The 21,959-nt window shown below is 40.3% G+C and overlaps 1 protein-coding gene and 1 long non-coding RNA gene across 2 annotated transcripts in view; one reads left to right on the forward strand and one right to left on the reverse strand.

Moving 5' to 3' along the window:
- LOC110261067 (uncharacterized) overlaps positions 1–21,959 on the forward strand; it is a 106,383-nt gene that overhangs the window by 78,969 nt on the left and 5,455 nt on the right. The gene's annotated exons all lie outside the window — the stretch shown is intronic.
- The window catches only part of NLRP11 (NLR family pyrin domain containing 11), a 93,945-nt gene that overhangs the window by 2,977 nt on the left and 69,009 nt on the right, over positions 1–21,959 (reverse strand). Inside the window, exons 11-12 of the mRNA XM_021095065.2 lie at positions 13,084–13,271; positions 544–624 (exon numbers count right to left, since the gene is read on the reverse strand). Coding sequence (XP_020950724.1) covers positions 13,125–13,271 — 147 coding nt within the window. The 3' untranslated portion in view covers positions 544–624; positions 13,084–13,124. The remainder of the gene's footprint in view (positions 1–543; positions 625–13,083; positions 13,272–21,959) is intronic.

The raw sequence follows: 21,959 nt of genomic DNA on the forward strand, positions 1-21,959 counted from the left end.
AAATTCAGAAGAGTACTTATGTATCAAAAGGGTGTCAGTCAGAAACAGTGCCTTGAAATTTCGGGAGGGAGGCAGATGGTGGAGGAGAAGCAATCAAGCTTGCCTGTCATGAAAACACCAAAATCACAACTACGTGCTGAACAATCATTGACAAAAAAAGACTGGATACTACCAAAAAATATATTCTAGACCCAAGGACAAAGAGGTCACAATGAGATAATAGGAGGGGCCATTCTGTGATCTAAGCAAATTTTATACCTACCAGGAGGTGGCCTACAAACTGCAAAGTAACTGTGTCATAAAAGTTCTCCCACAGGAATGAGAGTTCTGAAATTGACTTACAGCTTCACCAGCCTGGAGGTCTGGCACTGGGAGTGAGAGACCCTGGAGCATTTGGCACCGAATACAAAGGGGGCTTGAGTGAAGGAGCTCCACAGAAGGGGGAGGGGGAAGAGACGCCACTGTTGGAGGGTCACGCAGGATTTCATGTGCACCAGCCCCCAAGGAAAAGGAGGACTCCATAAGAATCTGGGTCAGACCTACCTATAGTACATGAAGAGTCTGCTGAGAAATCAGGGGAAGGCTGTGGCATGTTGTGGAGACAGGACACTGGAAGCAGAGAACCTAGGGAATGAACATCAGAATGAGCTCCACTGGCAGCTGCCATTTTGAAATGTCTGGCACTGCCAAACAGCCTGCAGTGCTGATATGTTCCAGGCCAAACAACCAGCAGGGTGGGAACACAACCTTGCCCATCTGTACACAGGGTGCCTAAAGTCAACCTAGTCACACAATCACTTCTAATCACATCCCTTGACACGGCCCTTCTCAAAGAGGCACAAGACCAGAACCACCCACCAGTGTGCAGGCACCAGTATCTGCTACCAGGAGGCCTGCACAAGTATCTGGATCACTTCACCCACCACAGGGCAGGCACTAGAAACAAGAAGGGCTACAACCCTGTAGCCAGCAGAAAGGAGACACCAAACACAGAAAGCTAGACAAAACAAAATGCCAGAGAAATACAGTGCAGATGAAGGACTAAGACAAAACACCAAAAGAATCAATAAAATCAGTAGTGAAAAAGAAGTTATAACTGAAACCACAGAAATACAAAGGATCATAAGATACTACAAGCAAATATATGCCCATAAAATGGACAACCTAGAAGAAACAGACAAATTCTTACAAAGCTGCAACCTTCCAAGACTGAACCAGGAAGAAATAGAATATATAAATAGACCAATCACAAGTACTGGAATTGAAAATGTGATTTAAAAACTTCCAACAAAAGTCCAGGATTGCATGGCTTCACAGGTGAATTCTACCAAATATTTTCAGAAGAGTTAACACCTATTCTATTAAAACTCCTCCAAAAAAATTGCCAAGAAACAAACACTCCATGCTCATTTTATGAGGCCACAATAATCCTGATGCCAAAACTAGACAAAGATACCACACACAAAATAAGGAAATTACAGGCCACTATCACTGATGAACATAGATGCAAAAATCTGCAACAAAATATTAGCAAACCAAATCCAACTATATATTAGAAGGATCATACAACATGATCAAGTGGAATTTAGCCAAGGGATAGAAGGATTTTTCAAACAGTCTTATACAGCACATTAATGAGCTGAAGAATAAAAACTATATGATTATATCAATAGATGCAGAAAAAGCTTTTGAAAAATTTCAACAGCCATTTCTGATAAAAACTCTCCAGTAAGGGGGCATAGAGGGAAACTGCCTCAACATAATAAAAGCCATATGTGACAAACACACAGCTGACATTATTCTCAACAGTGAAATGCTGAAAGACTTTATGCTAAGATCAGAAACAGAACAAGTATGTCCACTTTTATCACTTTTATTGAACATAATTTAGAGTCCTAGGCATGGCAATCAGAGAAGAAACAAATAAAATAAATCCAAATTGGAAAAGAAGTAAAACTATCACTGTTTCCAGGTGACATAATGCTATACAGAAAATCCTAAAGATGGTACCAGAAAGCTATGAGAGCTTGTCAATGAATTTGGTAAATTTTCAGGACACAAAATTAATACACAGACATCTCTCACATTCCTATACACTAACAACAAAAAATCAGAAAGAGAAATTAAGGAAACAATATAATTTACCATCACATCAAAAGGAATAAAATACCTGGGAATAAAGCTACCTAAAGAAGCAAAAGACCTGTACTCTGAAAACTGTAATATGCTGATGAAAGAAATAAAAGATGACACAAACAGATGGAAAGATATAGCATGCTCTTGGATTCCAAGAATCAATATTGTCAAAATGACTATATTACCTACCCAAGGCAATCTACAGATTCAATGCAATCCCTATCAAATTACCAATGGCATTTTTCACAGGACTGTAACAGAAAAATTTTAAGTTTGTGTGGAAACACAAAAGACTTAAAATAGGCAAAGCAATCTTGAAAAAGCAAAAATTGGAAGAATAAGACTATACCACAGAGCTACAATAATCAAAATAATATGGTACTGGCACAAAAACAGAAATACAGATCAGTGACAATGATAGAACTATCAGATCAACGCATACACCTATGGTCAACTAATCTATGACAGGGGAGGCAAGAATATGCAATGGAGAAAAGACAGTCTTTTCAATAAGTGGTGTTGAGGAAACTGAACAGCCACATGTAAAAGAGTGAAACTAGAACATTCTCTAACACCATACACAAAGATAAACTCAAAATGGATTAAAGACCTAAACATAAGGCAGTATACTGTAAAACTCCTAAGAAAACATAGCAATAACATTCTTTTGGACTTTAAAGTTTTGCACAGCAAAGGAAACCTTAAAAAAAAAAAAAAGAAAACCCAAATAATGGGAGAATTTTTTTAAAAATTACCTCCAAAATACACCAACATCTCACACAGCTTTATATCAAAACAAACAACCCAACCAAAAATTGGACAGAAATCCTAAATAGATATTACTCCAAATAAGACATACAAATGGCCAAAAAGCACATGAAAATCTGTTCAACATCACTAATTATTAGAGAAATGCAAATCAAAACTACTATGAACTATCACCTCACACCAGTCAAAATGGCCATCATCAAAAAGTCCACAGATAATAAACGCTGGAGTGGGTGTGGAGAAGGAACTCTCCTATACTGCTGGTGGGTCTGTAGACTGGTATAGCCACTATGGAGGACAATATGAAGGTTCCTCAAAAAACAAAAAATACAATGGCCATATTACCCAGCAATCTCATTCCTGGGCATCTATCAGGAGAAAAGCCTAATTCAAAAGGATACATGCACCCCATTGTTCGTTGCAGCACCAGTTACAATAGTCAAGTCATAGAAGCAACCTGAATGTCCACTGACAGAGGAATGGATAGGAACATGTGGTTACATATATGCCATGTAATATTACTCAGCCATAAAAAAGGAATGAAAAAATGCCATTTGCAGCAACATGCATAGATCTAAAGATTATCATACTAAGCGAAGTAAATCAGAGAAAGACAAATACCATATGATTTCATTTATATGTGGAATCTAAAAAAATGATCTGGATGAACTTATTTGCAAAACAAAACAGAATTTGAGCACAAGCTTATGGTTGCCAAAGGGGCAACATAGGGTGGGGGTGGAGGAAGGCTCTATCGGGAGTTTGTAATTAACATACACATATTAATATATATAAAACAGATCATCAACAGGGACCTAGCATGGGGAACTCTGTTCTCTAATAACCCATAAGAGGAAAGAATTAGTAGAAGAATGGATATATGTATATGTACAATCGCCTCCCCTTGCTCTACACCTGAAACTAATGCAACTATGTAAATCAACTATATTACAAAATAAAATAAGAATTTTAAAAAAATAATGGGCTTCATCCATAAAGTAAAATATACATACATATTATGCAAGTAAATAAATAAAATTAACCTAGTGGGGGTGATGGAAATAGAAGCAATAGGCAAACACCCTGGTCAGGGTTGTTTCAGAGAAGAATTATCAAGGGATTCTAACAGTAATGAGACAGTTACAGAATTTCAAAATAACTCCATATGACACATTAATGTAAAAAGGAAATTTTTATCAACAGAGAAACATCCCAGATAACACCTTAACCAAAGGAACAGAATTAACTTCACTTGAAATGAGTAAAGCAGACATCCTATTACTCCTGGTAAGATTCACAGAGAATACACATCACAGCTCTCCAAAAGGGCAGATTGTGAATTTCATTATTAGAGTTTCATTTGAGAGAAACTCAAATTGAGAGACATCTAACAAAATAAACAAGACTGTTCCAGATGAAAGTAGACTAAAGAGACAGGATGACTAAAAATTATGGATTGGATCCAGGTCTAGAAATAGGACACTGGTGTGAACTGGTGAAATTCTAGTCTTTAAAAAAGAGTATCAATATCTAAATGTTAATTCCTTATTATGATCATCATGTGATGCTTATGAAATATCCTACCGTTTGCTGTATCTGGGTGTTCAACCACAAAGATTTTAAATCTTGAGAATATTCCCAAAAATAAAGTATAAGAATTTAACAATACTAGCAAATTACATGTATCTAAGGTAGGAGTTCCCGTCGTGGCGCAGTGGTTGACGAATCCGACTAGGAACCATGAGGTTGCGGGTTCGGTCCCTGCCCTTGCTCAGTGGGTTAACGATCCGGCGTTGCCGTGAGCTGTGGTGTAGGTTGCAGACGCGGCTCGGATCCCGCGTTGCTGTGGCTCTGGTGTAGGCCGGTGGCTACAGCTCCGATTTGACCCCTAGCCTGGGAACCTCCATGTGCCACGGGAGCGGCCCAAGAAATAGCAACAACAACAACAACAACAACAAAGACAAAAAATAAATAAATAAATAAATAAAGTTTAAAACATTACATTTAAAAAAAAAAAAAAAAAAGAAATGTTAGAAACCAGGGAAAAGATGAGAAAACAGAAGGAATTGAAAAGTATATAAATAAAAAATATATGATCGTTCGGGTACCTAAAAGAAGTCTTTGATGTATAGAATCATTCTCTGAATAAGAATCAATTAAATGAGAAAGAGATGGCCTCTGCCTTCTCACTAAACTCTTTATGACAATGGAAGATGTGGTATATATACACAATGGAATACTACTCAGCCATAAAAAAGAACAAAATAACGCCATTTGCAGCAACATGGATGGAACTAGAGACTCTCATCCTGAATGAAGTAAGCCAGAAAGAGAAAGACAAATACCATATGATATCACTTATATCTGGAATGTAAAATATGGCACAAAGGAAACTTTCCACAGAAAATCATGGACTTGGAGAATAGACTTGTGGTTGCCAAGGAGGAAAGGGAGGAAGTGGGAGGGATGGGGAGCTCGGGGTAAATAGATGCAGAATGTTGCCTTCAGGATGGATTAGCAATGGGATCCTGCTGTGTAGCGCTGGGAACTCTGTTTAGTCACTTATGATGGAACACGTAATGTGAGAAGAAGGAATGTATACATGTATGTGTAACTGGGTCACCATGCTGTACATAGAAAAAAATACATATATAAAGAAACTTTTAAAAATTAAAAAAATTAAAAAAATAAATAAGTATGGACCACAAATTTACTCTTTTAAAAAATAAGCTGGGAGAGCTAGGGCCACGATGGTGGAGTAGAAAAACCTTGAATTCACCCCCTCTCACAGGCACACCAATTACAACTACCTGCAGAACAACAGTTGATGACAAACACTGGAACTTCCCAGTGAAGCTATTCTCCAACTAACTATGTAAAGAAGGAACCACAAGGACACCTGTAGGAGGGGTAGAGTCACAAGACAGTCAAGTCCCATAACCTCCAGGCAGATGACCCACGAATAAGACAACAACAACTGCAGAGGTTCCCCCCAGTAAGTGAGACGCTTGAGGCACACATTGGTCTCCCTAGCCCAGGAGTCCTGCATCAGGAAGATAAGTGCTGAGAACATCCGGCTTCGAAGGCCAGTGGGGCTTGGGGAGAATAAAGACCTCACTCTTAAAGGGTACATACCAAACCTCCAATGTTCAGGGACTCAGGCAGAGGCACTCATTGGAGGGGACTCTGGGTCAGACCTACCTGCTGATCCTGGAGAGTGTCTTGGAGTGGCAGGCTCCACTTCAGCACACCATGAGGATGCAGAATCAGCAGCAGCCACTTCAGGGCACTCCTACTACAGGGGACTGGTTCTGGGAAGCACTGTTTTAGAATATTTCATCGAAATTACTGGCCATAGCATCCAATCCTACCTGGGTCCAACAGCCTGTGAGTGCCAGTCCTGGGACACCTCAGACAAAGCAACTAACTAGGCACAGACACAGACCCACCCCTGAGAAGAGAGGCTGCCTTAAGACACCCTGAGCCCACAGCTGCCCCAACACAGTCCTACCCATAAGAGCCTAGGAAATAGGGCCACATGCCAATGCACAGGCATTAGCTCCAGAATCTCCTGGGCCCTGGCCCTCCCCTCCAGGAACCCTGCCCCAGGCCTAGGCCCAGCTTCACCCACAAGCAGGCTACCATCAACCCTAAGAAATAATAACCCCACAGCCTGAACACCTAACCTATACACCAGGAAGACAGATCCTGACCTGGAACTGACTGGGCCCCTGCACCACCTACCAGCAAGGATTCTCTTTGCTCAGAACCAGCCTTACACACAGAAGGCAGACACAAGCCACAGGAAACTGCAGCCCAGCAACCTGAAGATCCATCCCACACGCCAGCAGGCCAGATCATGCCTGGGCGCTGGATGGGCCCAGACCCTGCCCATTTGTAGGCTCACAAGCTTCAGGGCACCCTGGAACCTGCAGACAAATCAGGTACTAGGACCTCCCACCAGCAATTTAACACTATCTCAGATCCCTGGCCCTGCAACCAGATCCCAGAGCAGGCCCTGCCTGCCAGTAGGCCATCACTAGCCCCAGGGCCCACCAGGTTCTGGAGTCAGACACTTTCTGACCCGGTCTCACCAACTCAAGGTAGGGCCTATCAACTAACCTGACCAGAGTCCAGCAACACCTACCAGACTGCCTACATTAGTCAGCCCAACACAGTAAAAGCACCCACGTAGCCCTAATGGTGGCAGTTTTGCAACATACATCTCTGCTTACTAAAAGGAGGTACACTGCTCAATGCATAGAGCCTCTTCTTCAAAAGGCCACTTCTCTAAGATCAGAAAATACAACCAGTCTGCCAGATACATGATAATAAAACAAGCAAATTAGGCAAAATGAGAAAACAAAGGGGTATGTTCCATGACAGAACACAACAAAGTCCCAGAAGAATAATTAAGAGAAGTAGAAATGAGCTCTCTATCTGATAAAGAGAACAAGGTAATGAGTATAAAGTTATCCAAATAACTAAGGAGACGATTGGACGAACAGAGTAAAATTAGTTCTTAACAAAGAGTTAGAAAACACAAAGAAGAACCAAAGAGAGGAACACAATAATTGAAAGCAAAAACACGCCAGAAGGAATCAAGAGTAGGTTAGGTATACAGAGGCATGGGTCAGCCAAAGCAAAGACAGACCAATGGAAATCATCGGAGCTGAACCGGAAAATGCTGAAGAAATAAAGGAACGAGGACAATTTAAGAGTCCTCTGAAATAGCATCATGTACATTACACATTCACATTATTGGGGTCTCAGAAAGCGAAGTCAAAGAAATAGAGGAGATATTTAAGGACATAACAGCTGAAAACTTATCTAACCCTGGAAAGGAAACGGATATGCAGGTCCAAGAAGCACAAACAGGATCAACCCAAAGAGGACCACGGCAAGACATATGACCCTGCAACCCCACTCCTGGGCGTATATCCGGAAAAAACTCTACTTTAAAAAGACACATGCACCCGCATGTTCATTGCAGCACTATTCACAACAGCCAAGACATGGAATCAACACAAATGTCCACTGATAGAGGACTGGATCAGGAAGATGTGGTATCTATACACAATGGAATACTACTTGGCCATAAAAAATAACAAAATAATGCCATGTGCAGCAACATGGATGGAACTAGAGACTCTCATCCTGAATGAAGTAAGCCAGAAAGAGAAAGACAAATACGGTATGATATCATGGTATGATATCACTTATATCTGCAATCTAATATACACACAAAGGAACCTTTCCACAGAAGAGAAAATCATGGACTTGGAGAATAGACTTGTGGTTGCCTGGGGGGAGGGGGAGGGAGTGGGAGGGACTGAGAGCGACTGGGAGCTTGGGGTTAATAGATGCAGAATGTTGCCTTCAGGATGGATTAGCAATGGGATCCTGCTGTGTAGCACTGGGAACTCTGTTTAGTCACTTATGATGGAACACGTAATGTGAGAAAAAGGAATGTATACATGTATGTGTAACTGGGTCAGCATGCTGTACAGTAGAAATATAGACATATTGTAAATTAAATGACATATTGTAATTAAAATGGCCAAAAAAATATAAAGATGAAGGAGAGTATTAAAAGCAGCAAGGGAAAAGAAAGTTATGTATAAGGGAATTCCCATAAGGCTATGAGCTAACTTTTCAGTGAGATTCTTCAGGCTAGAAGGTCATTATGAAAGGAAAAAACATCAAGAGTATACTAACCAGCAAGGCTTTCATAAGGATTTTTTGGAGAGAAAAAGTTTTACAGATAAGCATCAAGAAAAAGATTCACTGCCAAAACGGCCTTACAAGAAATGTCAGAGGGACTACCCTAAGTGAAAAGAAAAGGCCGTGATTGGAATTATGAAAATTATAGAAGATCGAACCTCACTGGTAAAGGCAAATATAAAGAGAGCAAATCAACTACATATGAAACTAATAGGAAGGTAAAACACAAAGTAGTAGAATGATCTCTATCTACACTATGTAGTTTAGGAATACAGAAAACAAAAATAAGGAGGCTCTCATATCAAAAACGTTAAAGATAGGGGGTATGGGAGAGCACGGGGTTGTTAAAATGCACTGAAACTTAAGAGATCTGCAAATTAAAATAATTATATGTATACACACACACACACATATATATATACATTGTTGTACAGAAACCTCATCATAACCACAAACCAAAGATCTGTAATATACACACACACACACACAAAGAAAGGGACTCAGTCCTAACACTACATACAGTAATCAAATCACAAGGAATGAGCGCCAAAGAAAGGAATAAAAGAACAAAAACCGTCCAAAAACAGTCTGAAAAATGGCAGTAAGTACATCCATTATTAAAGTTACTTTACATATAAGTGAACTAAATGCTCCCACCAAAAGACAAAGTGGCTGAATAAAGGACAAGATCCACGTACATGCTGCCTGCAAAAGTCTCACTTCAGATCTAAACATATACACAAAGACTAAGAGTATGAAAAGATGTTTCTTGGCGATAAAAATGAAAAGAAAACTGGAATAGCAGTATTTATATTGGCAAAACAGACTTTCAATGGATTAAACTGTTGCATTTGGAGTGGATGGGCAATGGGATCCTGCTGTACAGCGGAGGGAACTGCATCTAATCACTTTTGATGGAACACGGTGGAGGATACTGTGGGAAGAAGAATGTGTGTATACATACCTGAGTCTCTCTGCTGTAGAGATTGGCAGAACATTGCAAATCAACTATGACAAAAACATTTATTACTCTGAAAAATAAATAAAATAAAGGTATATGCACCTTGTTTTCTTAGACACAGTGTTATTGTACCAAAAAAGTGGACTCAAGACCTAAATTAAGATCAGATGCTATAAAACTTTTAGAGGCAAACATAGGCAGAAGAGTCTTATATAAATTGCAGCAATATCTTTTTTGATTTCACCTCCCAGAGTAATGAAAATAAAAACAAAAATAAACAAGCAAGACTTTATTAATCTTAAAATCTTTTGTACAGCAAAGGAAACATAAACAAAATGAAAAGGCAACCCAAATCATGGAAGAAAATATTTGCAAACAAAGCAACTGATAAGGGATTGATTTCCAAAATATGCACAGTATCAAAAAAACTAACAACCCGATCAAATAATGTGTGGAAGACCTAAACAGACATTTCTCCAAAGAAGATATACAGTTGGCCAAAACTCACATGAAAAGATGATCAACACTGCTAATTATTAGAAAAATTTCAATCAAAAGGTATCCGCTTATGCCAGGCAAAATGGCCATCATCAAAAAGTCTACAAGCAATAAATGCTGGAGAGGGTGTGGAGAAAAGAAAACCCTCCTACACTGTTGGGAATGTAAACTGGTACAAACACGGTGGAGAACAATATGGAGCATCCTTAAAAACTAAAAACAGAACCACCGGAGTTCCCGTGGTGGCGCAGTGGTTAACGAATCTGACTAGGAACCATGAGGTTGCGGGTTCGGTCCCTGCCCTTGCTCAGTGGGTTGACAATCCAGCGTTGCCGTGAGCAGTGGTGTAGGTCGCAGATGCAGCTCAAATCTGGCATTGCTGTGGCTCTGGAGTAGGCCGGCAGCTACAGCTCTGATTCGACCCCTAACCTGGGAACCTCCATATGCTGCGGGAGTGGCCCAAGAAATAGCAAAAAGACAAAAAAAAAAAAAAAAAAAGAACTACCATATGATCCAGCAACCCCACTCCTGGGTATGTATCCATAGAAAATCATGATTTGAAAAGATACACGTAACCCAGTGTTCATTGTAGCATTATTCGCAGTAGCCAAGGAACAGAAGCAACCCAAATATGTCTCCCAACAGAGGAATGGATAAAGAATTGATATATATATGGACAATGGAATATTACTCAGCCATACAAAATAATGAAATAACGTCATTTGCAGCAGCATGGATGGACCTAAAGATTATCTTACACTAAGCAAGTTAGAGAAAGATACATGTCATAGGAGATCACTTATATGTGGAATCTAAAAAATGATACATATGAACTTAGTTACAAAACGGAAACAAACTCACAGACTTAGAAAATAAATTTATGATTAACAAAGGGGACAAGTGAAGGGATAAATTAGGAGTCTGGGATTAACCAATCGCACAGCTATGTGTAAAATAGATAATCAAGAAGGATCTAGTGCATAGCACAGGAGACTCTACTTAACATTCTGTAATAACCTAGATAGGAAAATAATTGGAAAATAAATGGATATATGTATATGTATAACTGAATCATTTTGCTGTACACCTGAAACTAACACAACATTATAAGTCGACTATATTACGAAATAAATTTAAAAAAAATTTTTAATTAAATGTATAGAAATATCAAGTCAACTATATTATAGAACAGGTATTCACAGTTTTGTAGGTCAAGTATCCTTCTAAGCCAAACAAACTCATAGAAAAAGAGAACAGATTTGTGGCATCAGACACAAGGTATCTGGGGAGGGGAATGGGATGAAGGTAGCTCTGGATACACAATCCCAGTTATAAGATAAATAAGTATTAGGAATGCAATATGCAGCATGATAATTAACTCTGCTTTATTTTATATATGACAGAACTTAATCAAACTTAAGCATTCTAATCACAAGGAGAAATTGTTTTCTATTTTTTAATTTTGTGTCTAAATGGAGCGATGGCTCTTCACTAAACCTACTATGATAAGCACTTCATGGTGTATATGTCAATCAAATGATTAGGTCGTACACCTTACATTTACACAGCATTGTGTATCGCTTATATCTCAATAAGACTGGAGGAAAAAACAGCTAAGCCCGCGATAAACAAAATTCAGTCATGGGTCCTATCTGTGACGTTTCCCTCATTACCGTCTTTCCAAAATTTTAAATGGGAGATCCAGATGCCATTTACATCACCTTGGATAAGCCAATGCCAAGTATTTATCAAGATCTTCTGGTATCCTCTGAACAAGAAATCTTTGTGATAAATTATGAAGAGATGTAATGACATCTCTTGAATTTCTTATGATATAAATTACCTAAAGCAAAAAATGAATTTATGAATGAATATGCAATGTAGATGCTTATCTCTGTCTGGTCATCTCAATGTGGCACCTTCCCTCCTATCCCAGACTCACTGCCTATCTGTTCAAAGTTGCGATGACAAAACATACTCATCTTCATTCTGCATCTATTACCCTTTCAGTGCAAGCTCTCCTCCCTCCTACACCAGGTCCCTCACTCTTTTTCAGTTTTGTTTTAAATTTAATTTTACTGGAATATAGTTGTCTTACAATGTTGTATTAGTGTCTGGTACACAGCAAAGTGAATCAGACATACATATAAATATATCCATTCTTTTTTCAAAACTGGGTTACTACAAACTCTTGAGTATATTTTCTGTGCTATATAGTAGGTTCTAGTTAATCATCTATTATACATGGTAGTATGTATGTGTTATTCCATGATCCAGCCATCCCGCTCCTAGGCATCTATCCATAGAAAACCATATTTCAAAAAATACATGCACCCCACTAGTCACTGCAGCACTATTTACAATAGCCAAGACATGGAAGCAACCTGAATTTCCATTGACAGAGTAATTGATAAAAAAGAAGATATATCTATCTTGGAATATCATTATTATCAATGGAATATTATTCAGCCATAAAAAGAATGAAATAATGCCATTTGCAGCAACATGGATGGATCTAGAGATTATCACAATGAATAAAGTCAGTGAAAGACAATTATGATATCAGTTACATGTGAAATCTAATAAAATGACACAATTCCTTTACTCTTTTTTTATTATTATTTCATTTTATTTTATTACTCAAGTGAATTTATCACATCTGTGGTTGTATAATGATCATCACAATCTAATTTCACAGGATTTTCATCCCCCAGCCCAAGAATTCCTTTACCCTTAAGAACGGTAAATGGATGCTATCCATGGACAAATTTAATTAATAACGGTTTCCATGTCTCATTACATTAGGAAAAAATCAGAGGTGCCCTCTGGTTTCACAAGACATGTGTTGTCAATGGTTAATTATGGTTGTCATCGATGTGGGAGCTGGAAACAGTGGCATTTTCATATCATGCATTGGGGATACTTCCTTAGATTTACAATTTTGTCAAATGATAGAACATCCTCTGAGAGCAATTGAAATACCAGTGTCAACTCACCTTGGCATCAGAGGTGAAGTACGATCTGAGAAGGGGTAACATCATGAGATGTGGTTCATCATGGTCCCTCTGGACTTTCTGCCAGGATGTAGGCTCTGTCCATGGGGACCCAATTGGGGATGTAGGGACCCGGTTAGGCTCCCCCATAGTATTGGTCGAACTGACACTCTCCATAGTCCTGTGTGTTCCTGGTTGTGAAACAAAGGGAACCATCATATTTTTACTATGTCACATCAACATTGTAAAGATGTTTCCTGGGTTGAGTGCCCAGAGTTTGTTCATCTTAGGTGGTCCATGATAATCTTGGCTTTCAATTCTGTAATACCTGTTCTTTGCCCTCTTCTCACTGTACACTCTACCTCCAAGATGGCACAGTTTTAGCCTAAAATGACACTTAAAAATTGAAGAATCCATCACCTCTATCTCCAGGCCAGGCACTCCTTGTCCTTTGGTTTTCCAAGTTCACCTGATTCCTTCGTTCTCAGAATGTTTTCATTAAGAAGCCCCACAACCCATCTCTAATGTACTTCGGCTTCCCTCACCCTTGCTCCTCCTTCTGTCATCTTTATTGCAGTCAATAAACACTGCTTTTATCATGTTAACGTGGGAATTAACTTCACCTTCTCTCAACCCTGACTTCCATCCACACGCAATTATTGTCCAAGGCTTACAGATTACAAACCCTATACATGTTCCAAATCAGTCACCTTCTCCTGTTTCATCTATCCCTTCATTTCTATCCTTTTTTTTTTTTTGTCTTTTTAGGGCTGCACCTGTGGCATATGGAGGTTCCCAGGCTCGGGGTCTAATCGGAGCTGTTGCTGCCGGCCTACGCCAGAGCCACAGCAATGCCAGATTCGAGCTGCATCTGCGACCTACACCACTGCTCATGGCAACAATGGATCCTTAACCCACTGAGTGAGGCCAGGGATCAAACCTGCCACCTCATGGTTCCTAGTTGGATTCATTTCCACTGAACCATGACAGGAATTCCAATATTAGAACAATTAATATGGTCCAGGTTCTGTCTTTGAAGTTCTAATTTTTCTTTTCTTATTATAGTTGATCCTTATAGTGTTGTGCCAATTTCTGCTGTACAGCAATATATATATATATATATATATTCTTCTTCTTGTATTATCTTCCATCATGATCTATCCCAAGAGACTGGATGTATTTCCCTGTGCTGTACAGTAGGACCTCATTGCTCATCCATCCTAAATGTCAGAGTTTGCATCTACCAACCCCAAACTCCCTGTCCATCCCACTCCCTCCCCCTCCACCTTGGCAACCACAAGTCTGTTCTGATTTTCAAAGCAGGAGAAATTATTATTTTTATTTATGCATTCGATGGGAACCACACCTACTTTTGTTGATTTGATTATTATATTCGATAACACTTGTATTCCAGGTATTGAAGCGTGCTATCAATCTTTAGCATCAGGTATTTAAAGCAATTATGTCCCAAAAGGCATATCAGAAATTAATACATAAGAAATATTACAATCATTTTTAATTTTGATTTAACTGATTATTGTAGTATTGAACAATGGCCATTATATAAATTTAAATGTCAGTCTTTCATTTGAGGACATTTTCTTGAGTTTTCATTTTGTCTTACTTACTTGAAGAAAATTTTTATAATTTAAAAGTATTTTGTATTGTTAGTACAATCATCAGAAATGCTTAACTTTCCAGAGTTTAGGAAAATATAACTTTCCTCTTGCCCTAGTTTTTTATTGAAGTTTATTGCTAGGGCACTAACTCATTTCACATGAGAATTGAATTTGACAAGGCATATAAAGCTCAAATTCCCTTGAAAATGAACTGACCAGATAATCTTGATCCAGCTCTATTTCAGTAAAGTTTCCAGAACTGCTAGCTCTAAGTCCTGAACTTGAATGAAAAAAATTCCTTTTAATCATCCACAGAAGAAGGCTAAATAGCCCCGTGACCAATGCCAACAAAATACATCTTCTGCAGCTCCAAAAGCGCAGGTCTTACTCGAGAGGGGAGGTAAAGCAGGTGGAGCTCGAGAGAAAAAGACGTGGACTGAACTGGAAAAGTCTTGAAAGCGTAACTGGGTCACCGTGCTGTACAGTAGGAAAAAATAATAATATATTGGGGAAATAAATATATATATATATATAAAATTAAATGAATGTTACATCCATACCAGTATAGAGGGTTGTGTGTAACTGGACAAAGGACAAGGAAGACCATCCAGGAGAGGATTTACAGTGTATTCCAAAGAAAAAAATTGGAACCTCTCAGAGAGACTCCCTTGGGTCAGTGATTCCCTGTCACTTGATGGGAACCTCACTGACTTGCCCTCCCCCCACCTCCAAGACCCCATAGGAGGACGTGTCTGGGGCAGCAAGAGGAAATCCTGATCAAAATAGCTGAGTGCCACCTCACATAAAAAGGCATCCTGGGACTTGTGGCTTCACTCTGTTATACAGACAGCTACAAGGAACACTGCCCCCATCACCCAATTTTACAATGTAAAAGAGCGGGGCTGACTTCAAATTCCATGCTTTTTGGATCCCATCAGAAAGCTAAGGTTGCAGAGTCAACAACAAACCCAAACTCTAAGGAGAGAGAAAGGAAGGGCGATAGGGGATATGAACACTCCCTTGAGTCAACCCAAGTGTGCTGATACCTTGGTAGAAGAGCTTGCTAGCATGGGCTGCCCAATCAGCGAAGGTGGAGGGCAGGCTGGTGGAATCGTGTGAAAACCCTGGGGGCTGCAGACATTAATGGGGTCTGCAGTCAGGTTCAGGTTCGTTCTCCACAAATCCCACCAGATACCCTCAGGAAAGATCCAAGAGCACACTAAAAAGCATCCATTGTGGTGCAGCCTAGGAAGCAGGAGCAGCAATCATGTAGGGGAGTCTTCTGGATCAAGACATAATATTGGAAGACACAGGTATACAGAAATGGATGGAGAACTCAACAGCTGCCACTCATTCAGAGGATTCCTCACCAGCTCTACCTCCTTCCAGAATGGCCATTATTAAAGTGGGCAAGACTGAAGAGGGGACTTTGGCCGCTGGCAGCATCTTCTTAGGTACAGCTTTCCCATCCTTGCCACCTATGGCCAGTGGACAGAAAGTAGTAGCTGCACCTGTACTCAGGTGAGAAAAAGATATGGACTGAACTGGAAAAGCCTTAAAAGTGTAGCTGGGAGAAGAGGACAAGATGGCGGAGGAGTAGGGAGACACGCTCGCCCTCTCCTACAAACACAACAAAAAAAGCACATCTACAGAATAAATGACTCGCACAGAACAGCAACCAATCGCTGGCAGAGGAACCTAAACTCCAATAATGGCAAGAAGTTCGTGACATTATTGGGCAGAACGGGAGAAAGTAGGAGAGTGAGAGAAGGTGAATCCGAACGGGACGGGCGCTCCCAAAAGGGAGCTGCGGAGGAGAAAGGGATCCCGCACCCTGGAAAGTCACCTACTGGGCGAAAGATCAAAAGAACCGGAGGAATCTCCAGATGCAGAGAAGAGTATAGCAGTAAGTTGGAGTACAGAAAAGCCGATCAAGAACCCAACGGATCATCTGAACTACGAACACAGTCATCAAAAATTGAGAAGCCTGGGTGGGGGCTGGGCACCAAGACCTCGGCTCCAGAGATTAGTCCCTGGGCTAGGGGGGCGGGGAAGAGCGGAAGCTGCTTGGGAGGTCTAGAAACCATTTGACGGGGCAGAGACTGCCTGGGAGACTAGAAAACAAAGCTGTCGCAGAGGAAGGGAGCAATACTCTAGGAGCGGGGAAGTGGAAAGCCGCATCAGAGGGAACCTGGGAGAAGAACCAGGTCTGTGCCCGTGCTGGGGAGGGGAGAGAAGAAGGGGTGGGTCCCCATAGAATACCCCCCACGCCACAGCAAGCTTACAGGCCCGCTAGCTAGCAGAAAGCTGTGCTTCCCAGTGCATCCCCTCCCCCCACCCCCACCACCCCCTACACTCTCACCGAACCTGGGGCTGCCTGCCATCCAGGAGGGCTGGCCTCAACAATTGCCTGAAGCCTACCACTGCAGGGGCTGTCCCTGCACAGGCCTGCTTGCCCTTTGGAGGGGCTACCCTTCCGCAGAGCAGCACCAAACACCACCAGCCCCCGAGAAAAGGCCTGCAGCCCAGAAAAGCTAGAACAAGCCTAGCCAGGCCGTGAATAGATCTGCCTAATTCTCAGACGGTTTTTCTGAGTCAGGCTGCCCCAGGGAGGAGCCTCTTGGGTTTCCAACGGCCCTGCTACCTGCCCAAGCCCCCAGGGGGTGCCCTAGTGGATCAGCTGCATAGGACTGCCAGCTCCAGGCAGGACCCCCTGCAGCCCAGAAAAGCTGCAACAAGCTTGGCCGAGTTGGGAAAAGATCTCAGACGGATTTTCTGAGTTGGGCTGCCCTGGCGAGGAGCCTCTTGGGTCTCCAACAGCCCTGCTACCCGCCCAAGCCCCCAGGGGGTGCCCCACTCTCACGGAATAACTGCTCAGCACCACCAGCCCCCTGGAAGAGCCCCTGCAGCCCAGAAAAGCTGCAACAAGCTCGGCCAGATTGTGAAAAGATCCGCCTACATTCTCAGGCCATCCTTCTGAGTTGGGCTGCCCTAGGGAAGAGCCTCTTAGGTTCTCAGTGACCCAGATAGCTGCTCCAGCCCCCAGGGGGTGATGCACCCCTGAAGAGCAGCTGCCCAACACCGCCAACCCCCTGCAAGAACCCCACAGCCTAAAAACACCACCAGAGCAAGCTCTGCATGACCAAGTGAAATCTGCTACCATCGTGGTGTGGACCTCCCAGTCCTGTCTGCCCTCAGGAAGCCCTCCTTTGCTTCAAAGAAACACTGTTAGCCCCATCAACACTCCAGAAAAGCCACACTGCCTCAAAAAAGATTGACCAACAACGCCAGCCCTCAGGAAATATTCCACGGCAGTGACAAGGCAAACACTGCCCGATAATGGAGAGTACAACTCCTTCAGGAGAAAGAAAACAACAAGCAAGATGAAGAAGCTGAGAAACCACCCCCAGTCAAACCAACAGGAGAACTCACCTAAAGCAGTCAACAATGAAACAGATCTCTGCAGTCAGACAGACCTGGAGTTCAAAAGAGAAATAGTGAAAATACTGAAGGAATTAAGAGAAGATATGAACAGTAATGCAGATACCCTCAGAAAGGAACTAGAAAATATAAGGAGGGAGCCAAGAAAAACTAGAACATTCATTTGCAGAGATGCAAACTGAACTAGGGGCAGTAAAAACCAGAATGAATAATGCAGAAGAACGAATCCGTGATATGGAAGATAGAATAATGGGAATCACTCAATCCGGTCAACAGACAGAAAACCGAATCAAAAAACTGGAAAGCAATATAAGAGACCTATGGGATAATATAAAGCGGGCCAATCTACGCATAATAGGAATTCCAGAAGGAGTAGAAAAAGATAAGGGGATGGAAAATATATTTGAAGAAATTATCGCTGCAAACTTCCCAAATCTAAAGGATACTGGGTTCAAGATACAAGAAGCACAGAGGGCCCCAAACAAACTGAACCCAAACAGACCCACACCAAGACACATCATAATAAAAATGGCAAAAGTTAGTGATAAAGAGAGGATCCTAAAGGCAGCAAGAGAAAAACAGAATGTTACCTACAAGGGCACCCCCATAAGAATATCAGCTGATTTCTCTACAGAAACATTACAGGCCAGGAGGGAATGGCAAAAGATATTTAAAGTGCTCAAAGGAAAAAATATGCAACCTAGAATACTCTATCCAGCAAGAATATCATTTAAAATAGAAGGGGAAATAAAAATTTTTCCCAACAAACAAAAACTTAAAGAATACAGCAACACAAAACCCAGGTTAAAGGAAATATTGAAAGGGCTTCTCTAAACCAAAAAGAAAGGAAGGAAAGGGAAGAAAAAAGAGAAGAAAACAAAAGAAGAAGAAGAGGAAGAACTAGGACCGAGGAAACTGCAATCAGAGAGCAGTCACTCAAATAAGCCAGCATACAGATTTAATCATGAACATGCTTCAAACAAAATAAAATTTAAAAGAAAAAAATAAAAAAGAGTCATCAAAACCATAAAATGTGGGCAAGGGATGTTAGGAAGTAAATAACCCTTTTTGTTTGTATGTATGTCTCTCTTCTTAATTTTAATATAGTAATGAAGTGTTTGAACTTACAGGACCATCAGGCTAAAACACACAATTATGGGAAGGGGTTAGCATTCTTAAAAAACAGGGCAACCACAAGCCAAAACCAAATATTGCATTTGCAAAAAATGAAAAAAAAATACACTCAAGCAGATAATAACAGGAGACCATCCAACCAAAAAAAAAAAAAAAAAAAAAGAAAGAAAGGAAGAATGGAGAACCATAGAATCAACTGGAACACGAGGTTCAAATGGCAATAAATAATCATCTATCAATTATCACCTTAAATGTCAATGGACTGAATGCCCCAATCAAAAGACACAGAGTGGCTGAGTGGATAAAAAGGCAAAAACCTTCAATATGCTGCCTACAAGAAACTCACCTTAGGACAAAAGATACATATAGATTGAAAGTGAAAGGGTGGGGAAAAATATTTCACGCCAATAGACATGACAGAAAAGCAGGAGTCGCAACGCTCATATCAGACAAAATAGACTTTAAAACAAAAGGCATAAAGAAAGACAAAGGAGGACACTACTTAATGATTAAGGGATCCATCCAAGGAGAGGATGTTACTATCATCAACATATATGCCCCAAATATAGGAGCACCCAGATACACACAACAAATATTAACAGACATAAAGGGAGATATTGATGAGAATACAATCATAGCAGGAGACCTAAATACCCCCCTCACATCAATGGACAGATCCTCTAGACAGAAAACCAATAAAGCAACAGAGATCCTAAAGGAAACAATAGAAAAGTTAGACTTAATTGATATCTTCAGGACACTACATCCAAAAAAATCAGAATACACAGTCTTCTCAAATGCTCATGGAACATTCTCAAGAATCGACCACATATTGGGACACAAAGCAAATCTCATCAAATTCAGAAGCATAGAAATTATCTCAAGTATCTTCTCTGACCACAACTCCATGAAATTACAAATCAACCATGGGAAAAGGAAAGAGAAAAAACCTACTAGATGGAGACTAAACAACATGCTACTAAAAAACCAATGGGTCAATGAGGAAATCAAGAAGGAAATTAAAAACTACCTTGAAACAAACAATAATGAAGACACAACCTCTCAAAATCTATGGGATGCTGGGAAAGCAGTGCTCAGAGGGAAATTTATAGCAATACAGGCCTTTCTCAAAAAAGAAGAAAGATCCCAAATTGACAGCTTAACCCTCCACCTAAATGAATTAGAAAAAGAAGAACAAAAAAGACCTAAAGTCAGCAGAAGGAAGGAAATTATAAAGATCAAAGAAGAAATCAATAAAATAGAGACTCAAAAAACAATAGAGAAAATTAATAAAACCAAGAGCTGGTTCTTTGAAAAGGTGAACAAAATTGACAAACCCCTGGCCAGACTCACTAAAAAGAGGAGAGAAAGAACCCAAATAACCAAAATTATAAATGAAAAAGGAGAAATCACAACAGATACAGCAGAAATGCAAAAAACCATAAGAGAATACTATGAACAACTGTATGGCAACAAGTTTGACAATCTGGAAGAAATGGACAATTTTCTAGAATCTTACAGCCTGCCAAAACTGAATCAAGCAGAAACAGACCAACTGAACAGACCCATCACTAGAAATGAAATTGAAGAGGTCATAAAATCACTCCCTACAAATAAAAGTCCAGGACCAGATGGCTTCACAGGTGAATTTTATCAAACATATAAAGAGGAATTGGTGCCCATCCTCCTTAAACTCTTTCAAAAGGTTGAAGAAGAAGGAATACTCCCAAAGACATTCTATGAGGCCACCATCACCCTCATTCCAAAACCAGACAGAGATACCACCAAAAAAGAAAACTATCGCCCAATATCATTGATGAATATAGATGCAAAAATGCTCAACAAAATCTTAGCCAATCGAATCCAACAACATACCAAAAAAATTATACACCATGACCAGGTTGGGTTCATCCCAGGTTCACAAGGATGGTTCAACATATGCAAATCAATCAGCATCATACACCACATTAACAAAAGAAAAGTCAAAAATCATATGATCATCTCAATAGACGCAGAAAAAGCATTTGACAAAGTCCAACATCCATTCATGATCAAGACCCTCGCCAAAGTGGGTATAGAGGGAACATTCCTGAACATAATCAAAGCCATTTCTGACAAACCCACAGCAAATATAATCCTCAATGGGGAAAAACTGAAAGCCTTCTCACTCAAATCTGGAACAAGACAGGGATGCCCACTCTCACCACTGCTCTTCAACATAGTTTTGGAAGTCCTAGCCACAGCAATTAGACAAACAAAAGAAATAAAAGGCATCCATATAGGAAGAGAAGAGATCAAACTGTCACTGTATGCAGATGACATGCTACTATACCTAGAAAATCCTAAGGACTCAACCCCAAAACTACTTGAACTGATTAATAAATTCAGCAAAGTAGCAGGATATAAGATTAACATTCAGAAGTCAGTTGCATTTCTGTATACCAGCAATGAAACCTTAGAAAAGGAATACAAAAATACTATACCTTTTAAAATTGCACCTCACAAAATCAAATACCTCGGAATACACCTGACCAAGGAGGTAAAGGACCTATATGCCGAGAACTATAAAACTTTAATCAAAGAAATCAAAGAAGATGTAAAGAAATGGAAAGATATTCCATGTTCCTGGACTGGGAAAATCAATATTATAAAAATGGCCATACTACCCAAAGCAATCTACAGATT

This window comes from Sus scrofa, chromosome 6, assembly GCF_054392235.1.
Source record: "Sus scrofa isolate SSC_HxYL_T2T_F1_AM1 chromosome 6, Sscrofa_HxYL_maternal_Yorkshire_Landrace_v2.0, whole genome shotgun sequence".
Classification (NCBI taxonomy): domain Eukaryota; kingdom Metazoa; phylum Chordata; class Mammalia; order Artiodactyla; family Suidae; genus Sus; species Sus scrofa.